General features: G+C 34.7%; 1 protein-coding gene across 7 annotated transcripts in view; it reads left to right on the top strand.

The window, feature by feature from the left end:
• The window catches only part of ANKRD28 (ankyrin repeat domain 28), a 205,301-nt gene that overhangs the window by 65,423 nt on the left and 121,480 nt on the right, over nucleotides 1–18,398 (top strand). The window contains exon 1 of one of the 7 annotated variants that reach the window (XM_044252506.1): nucleotides 15,864–15,948. The exons of 3 other annotated variants lie outside the window; for them this stretch is intronic. Coding sequence is in view for 1 of the 4 variants with exons in the window: in XM_044252501.1 (XP_044108436.1) it covers nucleotides 17,374–17,490 (117 nt within the window). In the remaining 3 variants the exon portion in view is untranslated. 3 more of the 7 variants (XM_044252501.1, XM_044252507.1, XM_044252508.1) reach the window with 3 other exon arrangements.

Genomic DNA, 18,398 nt, shown 5'->3' with positions numbered 1-18,398 from the left:
CCCAGGTGGCCCTTCATTGACACTTATATGGTTTTTAGATCCACTATCGTTCTGGCTTTGAGTATATTCTAGTCTCATTACTTTAGATGTGGTTTGACCTATGTCTAGGAAATAATGTACTTTTTCTAGAGGAGAAAAGTGAGATGAATAGGAAGCATTTTTTGAAATAAAAATTCCATTTTAATTGGTCAAAACTAAAGTGTAATTTTACTATTTCATATTCTAAAGTATACTGTTTCGTCAGTGACACTTACAAAGCGATTACCTTCAGTCTCTTTTAATATAAGGTACTGATAACTGATTCCCCCCTCCTTTTTTTTCTTTTAAAGATTTTATTTATTTATTTGACAGACAGAGCTCACAAGTAGGCAGAGAGGCAGGCAGAGAGAGAGGAGGAAGCAGGCTCCCCGCAGAGCAGAGAGCCTGATGTGGGGCTCGATCCCAGAACCCTGGGATCATGACCAGAGCCAAAGGCAGAGTCTTAACCCACTGAGCCACCCAGGTGCCCCTGGTTTTTTCCCCTTTTAAAAATAAATCTCTAGAGCCTTCAGTATCATTCTGGCATTAGTGTGTTGTGCGGCATTAATAAAGGTGGAAAAAGTGAACTATTGAAATAAGATTCAGTTTTCCATGTAAATCATAGTGTACTTTTGGTTGCCTACTCACCAGTCATTACCCACTTCTTTCCTTGAGGGTCCCCAGTTTTATTTGGAGGCTCAGTCCTCTCCTACTTGACTTGGGGAAGTCCTTATTAGTGTAAGCTAAGCAAAGTAATTCTACTCTGCCTTGTAGTGATTTAAGAAGGAACATAAGAGCCGAAACTGGTCATATGTCAGGAAAAGTCAGTTTAGGTAGTTTCTAGAGAAGTCCTTTTCCTACCTAAAAAGGGAGATGCAGCAAGAAACTTCCCTTTCTGCTGGGCAACAATATGTGTCTGATTGGATGCCTTGAAGTATGGCAGATCTCTGTGACTATGACCGGAATTATCCCTAAGGTCCATTTTGAGCCTGACAGAGAAGACTCAGCTGGAGCTTAGGGTCAGTCAGGTACCTTAGAGCTACATTAATTTCACTTCTTGTTTATGATAAGTCTCTTTATTGTATAAGTCAATTGAGTGTAATGTGCTGTTTTATTTTAGTTTAGGACAGCCCTAATGTTAAAGAACAAACATACTTGAAAGTCTGCTGTACAGAACAGGAGACACTTTTTGGGAGGCCCATTAAGCCATAATGATGAGTTTCATAATTTTAAGATCACATTAGAATCATACTCAGGTCCAAAGCTTCATGAGTATTCTCATATACTAAATGTTCTGATTGTGAACAAGACAGACAAAAACATTTCTGTACTGCAATAACTGATAAAGATTTAATTACCCAGTTAGTGAAGAATGAGCTAATTATCAGTTTTGACAGGGGCCCCTTCTTTCTATTTAAGAAGTTCAATATTGACTACATCTAAAGGAATTGACCTTGTTTTACTCTCAAGTAACATGAAGTTATAAGCATGGATTTTTTATAAGTTTATCAAGGGCATGAAAATTTATTTATGCAAAAAAATTCCATGCCTGATACACATTAGAAACACCCTTTCCTTTTTTTAACAATAGAAGCTGTTCTCTAAAATTTTAGATAGCACTCTTTAATAAAGGGAGCTGAAGAATATGAAAAATGTTCTAATTATCTGAGTCATTACTTGGACTTTAAAATAGTTACCAGTTTCAGTATTTTTGTCTCCACCTTCTATAGTTTAGAAAGATGTGAATCATTTTCTTTAGTATTTCCCAAATGATAGCTGCTTTGAAAGGGAAGTGATGATGTATGTGGTCCTAATTTGTATGTGAAATAACTAGTGTACACTTCAGTTACTGATTTTACTGCACTTTGTGGGATTCCCTTGGATGTCTCATGTAATTAACTGTTTATAAAGGTAAACATTGGGTAACCATAGCAACTTATTTTTAAATTGAAAATTTCCCCCAGTTTTAAAGTGCAGTAACTTGATACTACATTTATCCCAGTGTTACCACGTTGTAGAAACCAGAATGATTTGTAAATAACCTCTTCTCAGTTTTTTTTTTAAAGAAAGACAAAAGTTCAGCCTGTTTAAAAATTTTACATTCTAATTTGTAACACTGGACCTAAGTTGTCTTTGACGCAGTTGCTTAGAGATAATTACATAAATAATAATGTAAAATTATATTTCAGAGAATGTATTTATCCTGGGTCTGGCAGGACATAAGTCATATGCCAGAGATTCTGCTAATTAACATAAATCCCAACAAAAATTATACTAATAAGAGACAGATCATGTAGGATATTTAAAAATAATACAGCTTAAATAGTTACTTCAGTCTGGCCTTCAGTTCTGTCTAAATGATGAATACTTTTGCTTAATTTTAAACTACTTCTTGAGGTAGTCAATAATTTGAAGAAAATAATTCAAATTTTTAAAATATTGCATAAATGTAGTACTACATGCTTGACAACAGAATGTTTTCCTCCCCCTTTTCCCTTAGTTTTGGCGTATTGGGTGTATTCTAGAAAACTATCTATATTGTTATATTTGGCTTATTAAATTTTTTTTGCTTGTATACTTTTGAAGGAAATAATTATTTCTTTTTAAAACTCAAATCTAAAAAGTCATTTTAATGTTGATTTACACCGTAAGTTCTCACATGTAACTCTTGAATATATATACTCTTTCCGGGAAGCCCATTCCATTTCCTATCTTGACTGAAATTCTATGTTTTCATAAGTACATGATTCTCCAGAGGTCATATGTATCTTTGGAATGCCTCTGTGTGTGTGTGTGTGTGTGTCTCTGCGCGCGCACGTATGTGTATTAAGGAAGGAGAGGAATAGAGTCAGCATTCTTCTAGTCATCCACTATAGCTATTAAAATGTTACTTGTCTACCTAACTATAAAAAAATCTTCCTTCTTTTGAGGCACATGCCCTCTGGCTAGGTAACTTTTCTTGTTGTTTGTTGCTGTTGTCTGGCAAATCTCACTCCAATCTTCTACATCTGGATCAGAGTTCTATCAGTCATCTACATGTTTCATTTCTTTGTAGATGACATTTTATGTATCATATTTCACAATGTCACAGCTTCCACACTAGTAATCCTCTCCACTTGGCTCTAACCACATACTCCAATATCCATATCCCACAGTTTGTTTCTTGTACTACCTTCACGTCTGTATTTTTGTTATCCAGTCTAGACCCCATGACCCATTACTTTCAACTGCTACACACTCACACTTTTCAACTTCATGCTTTCTCTTCCACTTGCCTTACCCACATCAACCCTTCCTTCCTTTTTCAGAAGACAGAGATCTTCTCTTCATAACTCAAGGTAATTTTCCACCTCCATACTAGAATTTCCCTTTTTCTGCATCTGTGAAATTTCCTCTTTTATTTTTCAGTTATTCCCCCTTTTTAATCTTTTTAAAATATTTTTTCAGCATTAGGTTTTATTTTCTAAATTTTTTTAAAAATTTAAATTCAGTTAATTAACATATAATGTATTACTAGTTTCAGAGGCAGAGTTCAGTGATTCATCAGTCTTACATAATATCCAGTGCTCAATACATTGTGTACCCTCCTTAATGTCCATCATGCAGTTACCCCTTTTTGGTGGTACTGAGTCTTCTAATTCATGAACACAGAATATGTTTCCATTTATTTATGTCATTTTTATTTCTTTCATCAGTGTTTTCTTATTTTTTTTTAAAGAATTTATTTATTTATTTGACAGACAGAGATTACGAATAGACAGAGAGGCAGGCAGAGACAGTAAGGGAAGAAGGCTCCCTGCTGAGCAGAAAGCCCAATGCGGGGCTCCATCCCAGAATCCTGGGATCATGACCTGAACTGAAGGCAGAGGCTTTAACCCACTGAGCCACTCAGGTGCCCCAGTGTTTTGCAATTTTTTAATGCACAAGTCTTTTACCTCCTTAGTTAAGTTTATTACTAAGTATTTTATTTTTTATGATGCTATTGTAAATGAGGTTTTTTTTTTTTTAAAGATTTTATTTATTTATTTGACAGAGAGAAATCACAAGTAGGCAGAGAGAGAGAGAGGGAAGCAGGCTCCCTGCTGAGCAGAGAGCCTGACGCGGGACCCGATCCCAGGACTCTGAGATCATGACCTGAGCCGAAGGCAGCGGCTCAACCCACTGAGCCACCCAGGCGCCCCATGAGGTTATTTTTTTAATTTCCTTTTCACATAGTTTATTCTTAGTGTATAGAAATGCAAGTGATTTGGTTGATTTTATATCCTGCAACTTTACTGAATGAATTCTAAGATTTCTTTGTGGAGTCTTGAGGGTTTTGTACATAATGAGATCATGTCTTCACTTTTTTTTTTTTTTTTTTTACTTTTTTCTGATTTGTGTGTCATTTATTTCTTTTTCTTGCCTCATCTAGCTAGGAAATCTAGTACTTCATTAAATGGAAGTAGTGAAAGTGAACATCTTGGCCATGTTCCTAACTATAGAGGAAAAGCTTTCAGTTTTTCATCACTGAATGTGTAGGCTTTTCATATATGGCCTGTATAATTTCCTTCTACTTCTAGTTTGTTACAAGTTTTTATCATGAAAAGGTGTTGAATTTTTTCAGATTTTTTTTTTCTATCTATTGAGATGATCATGTTCTGTGTGTGTGTGTTTGTATGTTTTATTACATTAATTGATTTTTGTGTAATGATCTATGGTGCATGTCAGGCGTAAGTCCCATTTTGCCATAATGTATGATCTTTTACTTACCTATTTATTTTTTAAAATTTTACTATTTGACAGAGAGCAAGAGCCCTGAGCAAGGGAGGGGCAGGGAGCTGCTGTGGTACTCCTTGCTGAGCAGGGAGCTTGCTGTGGGACTCAATCCCAGGACCTTGGGATGTTGACCTGAGCCGACCTGAGCAAAGGCAGATCCTTAACCCACTGAGCTACCCAGGCACCCCATGTGTGATACTTTCAATGTACTGTTGAATTTGATTTGCTGGCACTTTGTTGACAATTTTTGTGTTTATGTTTGTCAGGAATTCTATGTTCACCTGAAATTTTATTTTTTTGTTTTGTTTTTGTTTGGTTTTGATATCAGGGTAGTGCTGGTCCATAAAATTAGTCCAGACGTGTTCCTTCCTTTTCAGTCTTTTTTGGAAGAGTTTGAGGATTGGCATTATTTTTTTAAATGTTTGCTAGAATTTACCAGTAAAGCCATTTGGTCCTGGGCTTTTCTTTGTTGGAGATTTTTGATTACTGATTCAATCTTTTTCTATTCATGATTTAGACTTTGGTAGTTTGTATATTTCTAGGAATTTATCTGTTTATTTTAGATTGCTCAGTTGCTTTGCATTGTAACTGTTCACAGTAATCTCTTATCCTTCCCCCTTCCCATGACATCAGTTATAATATCTCCTCTTTCATTTTTTATTTCATTTGAGTTCTCTTTCTTAGTCTAGCTAAAGTTTTATCAGTTTAACATTTTCAAACAGCTGACTCAGTTTTGTTGATTTTTTTTTCTATTCTCTTTTCTTTAGTTCTGCTTTAATCTGTGTTATTATCTTCCTTATGCTAACCGGGCTTAGCTTGTTCTTTTTCTAACTCCTTGAGGTGTAAAGTTAGGTTATTTGAGATATTACGTTTTTAATGTCGCTGTTTATCCTAGTAAACTTCCCTCTTAGTACTGCTTTTGGTACATCCCGTAAGTTTTGGTATATTGTCTTTTCGGTTTTGTCTCAAGATACTGAGATACTTCCGACTTCCCTTTTGATTCTTTCTTTGATCCGTTGGTTGTTCAAGAGTGTGTTGTTTAATTTCCATATATTTATTACTTTTCCAATATTCCTTTTGCTGTGGATTACTAGTTGGTATTTGGTATGATTTCACTCTTAAATTTGTCGAAATTTGTTTTGTGACCTAAGATGTCATCTATCCTGGAGAATGTCCTGGGTGTGCTTGAGGACAGTGTATATTCTGCTACTGTTGGGTGGGATGTTCTGTATGTTTCTGTTAGGTCTATTTGGTCTGTATTGTTCAAGTCACTGTTTCCTTGTTGATTAGCTGTTTCAATGTTCTATCCATTACTAAAAGTGGGATATTGAAATCTGCTACTGTTATTATTATATTGCTGTCAAGTTCTCCTTTCAGTTTGTCAGTGTTTGCTTCATATATTTAGATGCTCTGGTGTTGGGTGTGTATATATTCATATGTGTGTGTGTGTGTGTGTGTGTGTGTGTGATGCCTCACATGACAGTTTTTGACTTAAGGTCTATTTTGTCTGATACACGTTCAGCTGCCCTGCTCCTTTTTGGTTAACATTTGCATAACGTATCTTTTCCATCCAGCACATCTTTTCCATCCCTTCATTTTGAGCCTGCATGTGCCCTTAAGTCTAAAGTGAGTCTCTTGTTGGGACACCTCAGTGGCTCAGTTGGTTAAGAGCCTTCAGCGCAGGTCATGATCTCAGGGTTCTGGGATCCAGTTCCACATCCAGCTCCTTGCTCAGCAGGGAGCCTACATCTCCCTCTGCCTGCTGCTCTCCCTGCTGTGCTTTCTCTCTCTCTCTCACAAATAAATAAATAAAATCTTAAAGTGCATCTCTTGGAGACAGGATATAGTTGGATCTTGGTTTTTGTTTTGTTTGTTTTTGTTTTTGTTTTTGTTTTTTATCTATTCAGACATTCTCTTTCTGTTGGTTAGTGTTCTTTTGAAAATAGAGTTCTTTAGCCTTCAACATGTTTATCTTGATCATTGCCTTTTCTTCTGTAACCTTTTTTGGGTTAAATACTGCCTAGTTTATTCTTTTCTCAGGATTGCATTTATTAAAGAAATCTAATCTATGATCGCTACCACTACTTTTGGTACCTTCTTTCCATGAGTCAACGTATTTTTCTCAGAAACAGGACAGTAAGTCATAAAACGGTAGAACTGAAAACAACTATAAAAATCATTTAATCTCTTTAACTTGCTTCAACAGTAAAATGAAGGTGCCAAGAGAAATGAAGTAATGTGCTGACAGCTAAGTCAATTTTGGTTAATGTCAACTTAAGGAATTCTATATGGACCTTAATATATGTGAAGAAGCCTTTGATTACGGAAGAAAATGGCACCTATAAAATTGATGTGCTTTGCTTCATACAAAAATAATACTGCCCTCAAACCAGGTTAATATTGTGGTTAAATGAGATATTTGTGTGTTTTCAGGGAAGAGACAAAAGGTAAAAGAAAGACAGTGAGCCTTTCAAGTTATGATAGAAATATTTAGGGCGCCTGGGTGGCTCAGTTGTTAAGTGTCTGCCTTCAGCTCAGGTCATGATCCCAGGGTTCCGGGATTGAGGCCCACATCAGGCCCCCTGCTCAACGGGAAGCCTGCTTCTCCCTTTCCTGCTCCCCCTGCTTATGTTCCCGCTCTCTCTCTGTCTCTCTCTCTCTACCAAATAAATAAATCTTTAAAAAAAAAAAAATAGGAAAAGTCAGGTAAGGCTGATAGCTCCTGTTTTGACTATTTTACTGTGGAACATTGTATATTCATATTACTTGCTCTGAACCATCATAAAAATCTAAACTTTGTTCTTTTCCTTTAGACAGTAATGTAGGTAGCATGTTTTAGATGAACAGTTAAACTTTTAAAAAGTTAGTATTTATAGTTCTTTATAGTATAAAGTATAGTATTTATAGTATCTATCGTATTTATAGAACTATTTATAGTTCTAAACCATTGTGTAATGGTTGTCACTAGCCAGATACATATGGCTAGCTAATGTAACTGAGGAACTGAATTCTTGATTTAGTTTTATCTAAATTCTAAAAATACTTGATTTAGTTATTGGAACTTTAACATATATTTGCAACAACTCAAGCACACATATTTACATCCTCAGTTGTAAATTTCTTGAGATCTAAATACAAATCTATTATTTCTAATGAAAATTTAATGTTCACATTGAGATATGCTTAAGTATAAAATATAAACAAAATTTGAAGACAATAAAAGAATGTAAAATATCCATTAATTCTGTATTGGCTATAAGCTGAAATAATATTTGTGATATATTTGATTACATAAAATATTGTTATAATTTTACCTTTTGTTTCACCATTTTAAAGTGTTTACCTAGAAAATGTTAAATTACTTACGTGGCTAGTTTTTCATTTCTAATGTATGGCAGTTGTCTACACTTTGGGTAACTAAACTATTACTCTGTTATTATAAGTAGTTTTAATGTTAAATAAACCTAATAAAATGGTTTCAGCCATTTTCTGAGAAATGTGATCATCAAGAGAAAGTTTTGATATTAGATGTTCTAACTAGTTGACCATTGGTTTGAGAAAGCACTCTTTGAATAAATCAGAGGAAAGAGTAGCAACAGGGAAGATTATGTATAACTTTATAAAAGCTATCATTTTTTAAGAGAATGGACAGTTACAAGATATCTTTATATACCACTTAAATTAATAAATTTATATGCTGTACTCTTGCCTCTGATTTAATTAGTAGCAGGTTTGTCTTGTACCTCTAATTTAGGTCTTCCGTATATACTACCTTTTACTGTCTTTTTTGTTCTTACCTTGTATTGGATAGTTTTTCTTGTGTGCCTCATTTAGGCTGCATAAGGTCTTCTTCCCCCTGCTTTACTGAGGTATAATTGACTAGTAAAAATTGTATTATTTAAGGTGTACAATGTGATGATTTGAAGTACATAGCCATTGTGAAATGATTACTGCTATCAAGCTAAAAGTGTGTTAATTAACACATCTGTCACCTCTCATAGTTACCTTTTTTTTTTTTTTTGGCGGTAAGAACACAATGTCTACTCTCAGCAGATTTAAAGTACATAGCTCAGTACTCTTAACTATAGCCATCCTGTGTGTGTATAGATCCCCCAAAGTTACTGTTCTTTAAACTGAAAGTTTGTACCCTCTGACTGAGTCTTCCCATTTCCCTTACTCCCATGCCCTTGGCAATCCCCATTCTACTCTGTTTCTTTGAGTTCAATTTTTTAGATTCCATATGTAAGTGGAATAATGCAGTATTTGTCTTTTTGTGTCTGGTTTATTTACGCTTATTTTATTAACATAAATATTGTATATTGTATATACACATAGCATATTTTTTTTGATCCATTCATCTGTTGACAAACAGGTTGTTTCTGTTTCTTGTCTTAGTTAATGTCACAATGAACTTGGGGGTATAGACAGCTCTTTGAGATACTGATTTCATTTTCTTTGGATATATACCCAGATATTTAACTTCTTAAGGAACCTTCATACTTTTTTCCATGGTGGCTCTACTAGTTTACATTCAACCAGGAGTGTATAAGCCTTCTCTTTTCTCAACTCTTTGCCAACATGTTTTCTCTTGTCTTTTTGATCCTAGTCCTATCAGGTGTGAGGTGAAGACTCATTGTGATTTTGCTTTGCATTTTCCTAATGATTAGTGAGTAGAACACCTTTTCATATACCTGTGGCCAATTGTATGTCTTTTCTAGAAAAATATTTATTTAGGTCCTTTGCCTATTTTTAAAAATAAGGTTATTTATTTGTTTGGGTATTTGTGTCATTGGTTGATTGGGTTTTTGTTTGTTTGTTTTTATTGAGTCATATGAGTTCCTTATAGATTTTGGGTATTAATCTGTTATTGGATATATATAGAGAGATTACAGACATTTTTTCCCATTCCACTGGTTGTCTTTTCATTTTGTTGATACTCTCCTTCCTGTGCAGAAGCTTTTTTGTTTGATGTAGTCCCATGTGTTTCTGTTTGCCTTTGTTGCCTCTGTTTTTGGTGTAATATCCAAGAAATCATTGGGTTGCATAAGGTCTTTGAAGGTGGAGATGATATATGACATTTCATAATCTCTTGGTGTGTGAATAGTAGAGTGGAAATATTAATATGAAATATTTGTTGAATCAGTTGCTGGTAAAAAATCAGGTATTCTTGCCAAAAGGTTTTTAGATTATTTCAGTGTAGTGAATTTTGAGTGGGATGGAACCAAATCTCACCATCCTGTAGGAATTTTTTAATAGTCATCTTAGAATTAGACAAGTTCAGGATTCTTAACACTTCAAATCATGAGAGTAGATGTCAGGATACAGATTTTTTATTTAGATACAGGTTTAAGATTTAGAAAGGACATAGAGCCTGAAGGGTCCTTGGGTATGATACAGCAACTCATATTACCTCATTTTAGTTTATTTGGAAACTGAAGAAGGCCTAGATTTCTTAAGCTCTTGTAAGCACTAGTTGCTTATGTAAAAAAGCTGGGAGTTGCTTGTGATTACCATCTTCTTCCCTATGGCCCATCTAATAGCATATCCTGTAAATTGCTTTCCTAAAATATATCTCAGTCTCTGCATTTACATATCTAACATCCTAGTTCAAATTTCTTAATTTGGGGATTATTGCAACAGTCTCCTAACTAGTCCTTTGGCTTCTGTTCACTACACTGAAGCCCCATAAACTTTGTAAAGCACATCATGATGATTGTCTTGCTTAAAAGTTTCTAGTGACTTTTAAGTCACTTAGAAAATACCAACTTTATAATTTGGCTTACAAAGCCTTTTATAGTCTTTTGAGTTATTTCTCCCCACTACATCTGTTACTATTCCTCATGGTTGTTTGCTGCAGCCACATGGACCTTCTTCTGGGTTTTTCTCCCCAAGAAATTTTTTTCTTCTACAGTATATCGCAATTTTGTAATATTTATTACTGTGTAAGCTCTTTTAGAATAAGGATTAACTGTTTATTCATAATTTTGTTTCCTTAGCATAACAGAAAGCTTGGGACATAGTCGATGATGAATAAGTGTAGATGAACAGATGAGTCATTGACTGACTGGATGTTACTGAGCCTCCACTTCTCATATACAACTTGGGTAGTAGTACCCATAAAAAGTGATGAGGATTCGGTGGGAATATATTTTTTTAAGATTTTATTTATTGAGAGAGAGCAGCAGGCAAGGGCATGGAGCCGACACAGGTCCCAGTCCCACAACCCTGAGCCAAAATCAAGAGTCGCACCCCACGGTGAGAATATTTGTAATAAATATTTGTTTCCTTCTCCCTCCACTTATTTTTCTTTGCTTACCCAGTAATATAGCAGAGTTGTTCCTTAAGCTGTTTTCTGCTTATTGTTTCTATTACAGTTTGTTATAGTTAATGTTTATAATCCATTTTATTTCTTGAAAATTTAAGTATACTGTACTAAAATGTGGATCACTGATTGAAGCCTGAAGGAGGAGTAAGGTTATCATTTAGTGTTAGCTTGAAGTCTGAGTAAAAGTTAAGAGACTCAAAAGCAGATTGACTTAAGGTAGAAATTCTGTTTCTCTGTAATACAAGTGTTGGGAAGTGGGCAGTTTAGGGGTTTTATGGCAGTTCTGTCCCACTGAGTCCTGAAGGGACCCAGATCCCCTCTAGCATACTCTTCTACCACCCTAGATTCTGGTCCTCGTTTGGATTTGGATGGTGGCAAGTCATCCATGTTCCAGGAAGCAGGATGGATATACCATTTGTCCTTGTAGGAATAGGAAACCACTAACACCTCTACTTAAAAGTGCTGGTCAGAACTTTGTCTTGTGGCTTCCAGTTACAAGGGAGGTTGAGAAGCGGAGACTTTGTTCTGTGAGGCTCTGAACTTACCTAAAAATTAAATGTTCTAGTTGAATGGAAGGTGGGAAGAATGGATGCAGAATATGGATAGGTCTTTGTAAAGAACACTTCAGAGTAATAATAGGTAATATTAATATATGTTAACAATATACATTAATAATGTGTATTAGTTATATTGTTATAAAGGGTGAACAATTTGTTATTACCATTATAACATACCAGTGGGATCAGACTGCTTGAGATCATTGGATAACAGTGGTTGTCAGCCATTTTGGAAGTATGGGTGGGTAAACATTTTAAAAATTAGCCTTGTTTGTAAATACATTATGTGCAGAGAATTAATATGCATGTATTATACGGATTTTGAATTCAGCATTTTAAAAATACGTAATGTCATTTTTCGGTGGCTGTACGAAGAACAGGGAAACCTGACCAATAACCTTAAAGAATAGCTATTTAAAAATTTTTTTCCTTCTCTATTCTTCTACCCCATTTTCTTTTAAATCTGTTCATAGGACTTTTTCTAAAGTATATGGGCAGATGAAACCTAGCTCAAGAAGATTGTTCAGGATTCTTGAACTATGAGAAATGTTTCAAAACATTATTTAAATCCACTTCCTTACCATCTTTCACCACAAGCTTTTCATTTTTTAATACTCAGAGAGTAGCCACTTTATACAGCCTGAGTAAAATTCCTTTTCTGTGATAATCAGTATGAAGGTCACAGATCAATATGGAGGAGCACAGATAAGATGAGCTTTGGATTGAATCTGTAAGAAAGAAAAAATGATTTGTGTCAGGAAAAGAAATTCTGGTGTAACAAAATTAGGAACCTAAAAAAAAATCTTTCAGGACGTTTAATATCTTATCATTAAAGGTTTAAACCAGCTTTACTGTTACATGATTCTGTGAAGAATAGGAGTAAGCTGTTGTTGGGATACGTTTTAGCACGAAGAATGGAAGGATTATGAAGTTGTCAGAGTTTAAATTTGTTGGCTTATTAAAAATTAAGTCTAATTTGTCCTAAAAAGTAAGTACCTCAAGAAAAAAAAAATCACATCCCTTTGCCATTGTTCAACTGGAAAAAAAAATTGTTTTGAATATAAGTTTGCCCAATCTTTATCAGTAATTTTTCATCATATATACTTTGTACATTCTTAATTTCTTAAGTAGTTATTGACCATCTCCTTTTCCTTTAAGATATAAATTCTTAGGGGCCTTTAAGATATAAATTAGGGGACTGTTCTTATTCAGGAGAAGGTATAAAACAGTGCTATATGGTGTTGTTAGCTTAAATAATAAAAAATAATGAAGTATTTATCTTTTTTTTTTTTTTCACCTGTTCTTGGTTATATAGGCTATCTTGGGCCATTTATCTTTACCCTTTCTCTTCCCTTAGACTGTAAAATATAGTGAATGCAGTAGTATGGTAAAACCCCTAGTCCTACTTCTTGCCTAAGTTTACTGCTTCCTCCCCTTGGTAACTTCAGTAATGCTTAATTTGGTTATTGCAGTGTTAGCAGTCCATTAAGAGGCCTGAAAACTGGGGGTGGGGTTGGGGATGGGTGCTGTAGTTAGCAACTGAATTGCAGTCTCTGACACCAGTCTGAATTACCTCACCACTGGGGAGAGAAATCATTAGTAGTCCTCTATTTACCGCTGCCCTCACAGGGGATATCATTCTGTTATCCTAAATCTCCATCATAATAAGACTATCTTCATTTTATTTCAAACTAGATTTTGTAAATGTCCTTTAATAAATGTTGAAATGAGACACAGAGAGGTTAAGTAACTTGTTCAAGGTTATAGTTAGGTTAGTGGGAAGGCAGATTAAACACAGTCAGTTTGCCTACAAAGCCTATGTTCTCAATCAGTCACGATGCTATTAATGTATTTCTCCTGGATAAAAATCTCTGGAGATTATTATTCTTATAAGTGTGAAACAATTTAGGCTCCAGGAATTTGCCTTGCCTAAGGACACAGCTAATCAATAATGGAATCAGAATTTGAATTCCAGGGTAGGCTGACTCCTGAGGGCCTTAATTTTAGCTGTCATCCTCTATCATTGTTTCATATCCTGTCAACTTCTGCATGTTAAGTTGCTTACCTCCTAAAAGTACAAAACTCACTTTACTGCACTTTAGTGCCTCATGTGTTTTCTGATTAAAGTGTGTGTGTATGTGTGTGCATAATATATATACTCTTTTTTTAAAAAATTTATTTATTTTAGAAAGAGAGAACATGAGCAAGAGGGGCAGAGGAAGAGGGAGAAAGACTCTCAAGCAAACTCCAGGCCAAGTGTGAGCTGTTGTGAGACTTGATCTCAGGACCCTGAGATAATTATCTGAGCTGAAACCAAGAGTCAGAAGCTAAGTGACTACACCTCCCAAGCACCCCTGTGTTACTCTTAATATATATGTATTCATGTATACATATGAATTCCCTGTTGTGTTTTATACTTTTGCCACTCAGTTCCAGAGTCTTGTGACATACTGGAATTCTTTTCAATGAAATCGTTTGTAAGTGGAAGAAAGTGGAAGGGAAATGTTTATGTGTGCATGGTGTATATAAAAACGTAGTCCCTGCCTTCAAGGAGCTTGTGCTCTGGCCAGGAAAAACCTATGTGTGGAAGTTGATGTAGAACAAGAGACAGGATGTACCTGTTTAAGTGGGTGAATTTATATACTAGATACTTTGAAACAAGTTAAAATTGCCTATATAAAAAGAGATTTTGTTTGGGGTGGGGAAAAAAAACCCAACAATGCTGAAGATAGAATAGAGGATACTGTTACCATAGTGGTTTCATTTTCACATGTTTCACATATCAAGATGATATTTTTGATTTAGCCATGTGGAGATGGTTAACATCATTTTATATGTCAAAATATTTTCACATATTTAATTTGGTTTTAAAATACAGCTCTGTGAATTGTTAGCATATTTTAGTATCTTGATACAGTTATATTAGGATTATAGGTTTTTTCATAGGTTTTTTTCATAGTTTTGTCATAAATAGTATATTCCTTTGTTATCTGAACTTCTCACAGCCATTATAGGTTACCGGTCCTTTAAGATTACTTTTACAGTCTAGTATTTAGTATTACAGGTTGCAAAGATGTTGAGAGTGGAAGGTTGGGGGGGTACATGTACAAACGATTTCATTGAGAAGAATTCCAGTATGTCACAAGACTCTGGAACTGAGTGGCAAAAGTATAAAACACAACAGGGAATTCATATGTATATTTGTTTAAAAGAGCCATAAGTTTGGAATTAGGCACAACTTTACTAATTTATATGCCTTTGGATAAAATACTTAATTATTTCTTAATTACATGTAACCATAAGGTTATTTTATTAAATGAGAGTGTACAACAGCTTGTCATAAATGTTCAAAAATATTTCATTTATGAATAAAAGTGCTAGTTGATAGGAGAAAGAACAAAGCTTGAAGGGAAACCATGGTATGTTTATGTAATTTTTTGTTGGAAATATCTGACTTGTTTAGTAAATAGGGAAAGAAGGGGAAACACAACTATAAATTGGTTGTTTTTGACACCTGATTTATAGCTTTAGGGAAATTTTATAGAGGAAGGAGAATCTTTGCTTTCTTTATGTTACCCTGTGCTTTTTTGACATAGAAATTTAATGCTAAGGACTTTAAACAATAGTTTTATGCAGCTATTTAACAGATTTTAAGGCTTATTCCATTTCCAGATGGGAAGGTAGAATTATTTAATTTCTTCAATGAAAATGATCCATAGAAGTTTTGAGCTAGGATTTTTGCATTTTGAAATGTTTATTTTTTTCCCTTAAATATATGACCTGATAGATTAAATTTAACAACCTAGAAATTGTTAGTAAATCTTAAATTTCTTTGTTTGAACTTCTTTGCATTTTTGAAAATAAATACATCTGCTTTATTAAAAAATGATCTTGGTAAAAAATAAGAATAAAATCTTAGATTTGTGTTTTTATAGTCTCTTAAATACTCCTTCATTTCCCTTTTATTGGCTCACTGCAGACATTCTTATTGCAGCTGTCATTATAGGGTTAAACATCTGCTGTATTGTAACATACGAAAGCAGTTAAGCTGTTTGGAATTGTTTACTTGCTAAAACCAGTGTTAGTCAGCAGAGGCAGTACACCAGATTTCCTTGTGGCTTTTAGTGGAAAATGTTAAAAGCGCACTCATTTTTCAGTTATAGAATTTTTCAGTTTGATCTGGATTAGTCACAGAACTGGCATGAACCTTCTAATTGTGAAGGCTGTCCAAATGCACTATTTTTTTTCTCCTGCTAGAGGAAGTTACATCCCGAGCAGTAGCTCAGATCTCTGGTAAGTGTAACATGTGAGCATTACTAGGCATTTCATCCTGCGGTTCTGCAGTCTTTGCTATTCAGACTGTTGCTCAGTTGGAATGCCTCTGTGGGGCCGATCCTGAGGTTCCGTAGATATTTTTTAAGGACCTACTCATTGGAGGTATCAGTGGCGTTTTGCAAGATCATCTGAGGAACGGAAAGCATCTGAAATGTACTGAAAAGGATAACTGTAGCGGTTTTTATAGTGGAAGGAAACTATATTGGCACAGAGCAGATGACTGAATAAAATAGTTGGCTCAAAGAAGATGCACAGTCTGCTGTTTTTTCCTGTGAATGAAGACTATTTAATGGAAGCTGTATTCATGTGGAGATCAAAGGAAACACTGGAATGATAAACTACTGGGCTTTTCTCTCTCTCTTTTTTTTTTTTAAATGAAAAGCCTGAAGCAGTAATTTGAGCTCAGATGCCTTCTAATTCCTTCACAGCCTGCCTGTTCCATTAGGATCTTCTGCTAACACTATTTCTGCCTGGTGCTGTGCCCTTTTGCTGGAGCAGCCACAGACAACTGCCTGATGGAGAAGGAATGAACGCTCTGCCTTGCTTGTGCTATCGATGGGAATAAAGCTATCTGTGTTTCTTCTATTATATGGGATATCTGGATTATTCAAGCTGTATTCTAGTACCAAGAGCCCTATTGTCTCTTGTAGTCTGACTCATCGCATGTAAATGTACTGCAGCTTCGCTATTAATGCAGAGTGTTGTTGTTTTTTCTTTCCCAAACACAGAAAAAATTGTCAACCTCTGAGCTTCGTTCTAAGAATTTGTGCTGAGCTGTAGATTTTTTTTTTTTTTCTGGATAGCATCTGCATTAACTAGAAGCTGAAGAAATGAAGACAAGTTAGAAGTGGAAACAGAATAGTGGGATTTTTTTTCCCCCCAATTACAAGCAAATCAGCTACTTGTAACTATATGACCTTGCAGACAAGAGTGGGTATAACTGTAATCATCTCTGTCACAGTAATTGTTTCTCATTTCATTTTGTATTGTGTGGTGTTGTCACCCCAAACAATGATCTTTTTAAGCAAGTAAATTTCTGTGAGACAGAGAGCATTATGACTGTTTTGGTAGGGGAAAAATATTTTTAAATGAGCTTGTACTGGACTTCGTTTTCGTTATTGACATGTTGATGTGACATTTCTTTTAAGTATTACAGTAACCCAGCAGAAAATAATAGAGTTTTGTTGTTTTTAGGAAGTTATGTTATTTAGTCATACTTTTAAACCTCAGTTTTTCTGATAGTACTTATTAACTTTAAAAAACCAGCTGCGCTATTCAGAGAATGATCCTAAGTGTTGTACAGAAGAGGAGGAAAAACTACTTGTGCTCTTCCAACTGTGACTTTTATCACATAGCTTGGGATTTAGTCTTTTAAAAGAGCGAATGAGTCGAGTGTGTATTGTTGTTTTGGAGGAGGTAGAAGATGAATCTCCTGCATTCATTTCTAAGTTGCCACAGGAAAATAAATCCCTACATTCACCACCTTCCGGAAGTGTATTGGTAAGATATGAGAATTTATGTTTACTGTCTTCTACTGAACTAGTAGGATAAATTTTATCTTTTAAGAATAAACAAGTTGGTTTCCGCTAGTTTCATTAAAAACCCAAATAAAGCAATATAAGTATGTAAATATGATACATATTACTTGGGTATAAAATGCACACATTTCTGATTTTTACTTGTTTAGATGTTTAGATAACATTTCAGACTTTACTATCTCTTACTCTCTTGAAAAGACTTTTTTTTTTTTTTTTTTTTTTTTTTTTAAGAAAACTTGGGGCTTGTTCTGGCAACCACGTTTCTGTTTTCATTTTGTGGTTTCAAAAACTGTTGTAACAAGAATGAGGAACTGTATGTTTTAGGAGAGCTCCTGCTAGCAGTACCGAGGCACAGCCTTTTCTGTAATGAATTTTATGTATTTACATTTAGCACTTTTATATGAAAAAGAATCAGACTTCATCCTTAACCTTACTTTTAATGTTGTCGGTTGATTTCTTTTGACTCGTATAATATGATACCTTATCAGAGAGAAACTGTTGTTAAGAAATTGTTATATTTAGATACACACGTGTTTGCCTCTTTGTGTTTTTTAGGTAGATGATATTTTTTGAAAGTCTTTGGATTGTTGTGATTTTAATCAATTGCTAGATTTTCTTTCTTGGATTTTTATCTGTATAACATGTAATGCTAAGCCATGCAAGTTACTTAATGCCCCAAATGGAACTTTCCAAAGAGGCCTACCTTCATGGGCTTCAGTGTGGCCTAGGAATAGCTTGTTTGACAACTTATGTTCCAGAAGTAGATGTTGAGATGTCACACTTGTATTTGGAAGAGACTTTGTTTTTACCATATGTATACACACATATATAAACAAAAGACTTCTCACGAAAAATAAAGTTTGATTGGGC

The sequence above is a fragment of the Neovison vison genome, chromosome 6 (genome assembly GCF_020171115.1).
Source record: "Neovison vison isolate M4711 chromosome 6, ASM_NN_V1, whole genome shotgun sequence".
Lineage (NCBI taxonomy): Eukaryota > Metazoa > Chordata > Mammalia > Carnivora > Mustelidae > Neogale > Neogale vison.
The sequence above is the reverse complement of the archived record's forward strand: the minus strand, read 5'-3'. Positions and strand labels throughout refer to the sequence as shown.